Source organism: Penaeus monodon, chromosome 19 (genome assembly GCF_015228065.2).
Source record: "Penaeus monodon isolate SGIC_2016 chromosome 19, NSTDA_Pmon_1, whole genome shotgun sequence".
Taxonomy (NCBI): Eukaryota; Metazoa; Arthropoda; class Malacostraca; order Decapoda; family Penaeidae; genus Penaeus; species Penaeus monodon.
The window spans coordinates 4,693,876-4,694,175 of record NC_051404.1 but is presented as its reverse complement, the minus strand read 5'-3'; the positions used below and the strand labels follow the sequence as shown (position 1 = coordinate 4,694,175).

The following is a 300-nucleotide window of genomic DNA, read 5'->3' as shown; positions in this document are numbered from 1 at the left end:
CCAAAATTTTTTTGGGCTTTTTTTCCTGTGTTTTAAAAATTTAGGTAATCTTCCTCTCTGTCTCGGCATATATTCAGTTCACGTGCAGTATGGAAATTAAATCTCCTGATGATACACGAATTAAGAAAAATTATTCTTTTGTTATTATTATTGTGTTAAGTAACCCGGAATTAAAAATCATTCCTTCCCCACAGGATATATGGGAGTGACTCTAGCGACTTCTCTGGGAATCTTTACTGGTGCTGAAATAAGCAAGAATATTGCAAGCTTCCTAGAAGAAAATGAACTATTTGTTCCCTC

General features: G+C 34.3%; 1 protein-coding gene across 1 annotated transcript in view; it reads left to right on the top strand.

The window, feature by feature from the left end:
• The window catches only part of LOC119584998 (essential MCU regulator, mitochondrial-like), a gene marked incomplete at its 3' end in the record, with an annotated part of 5,095 nt that extends 4,795 nt beyond the window's left edge, over positions 1-300 (top strand). The window contains 1 exon segment of the mRNA XM_037933608.1: positions 195-300. Coding sequence (XP_037789536.1) covers positions 195-300 — 106 coding nt within the window.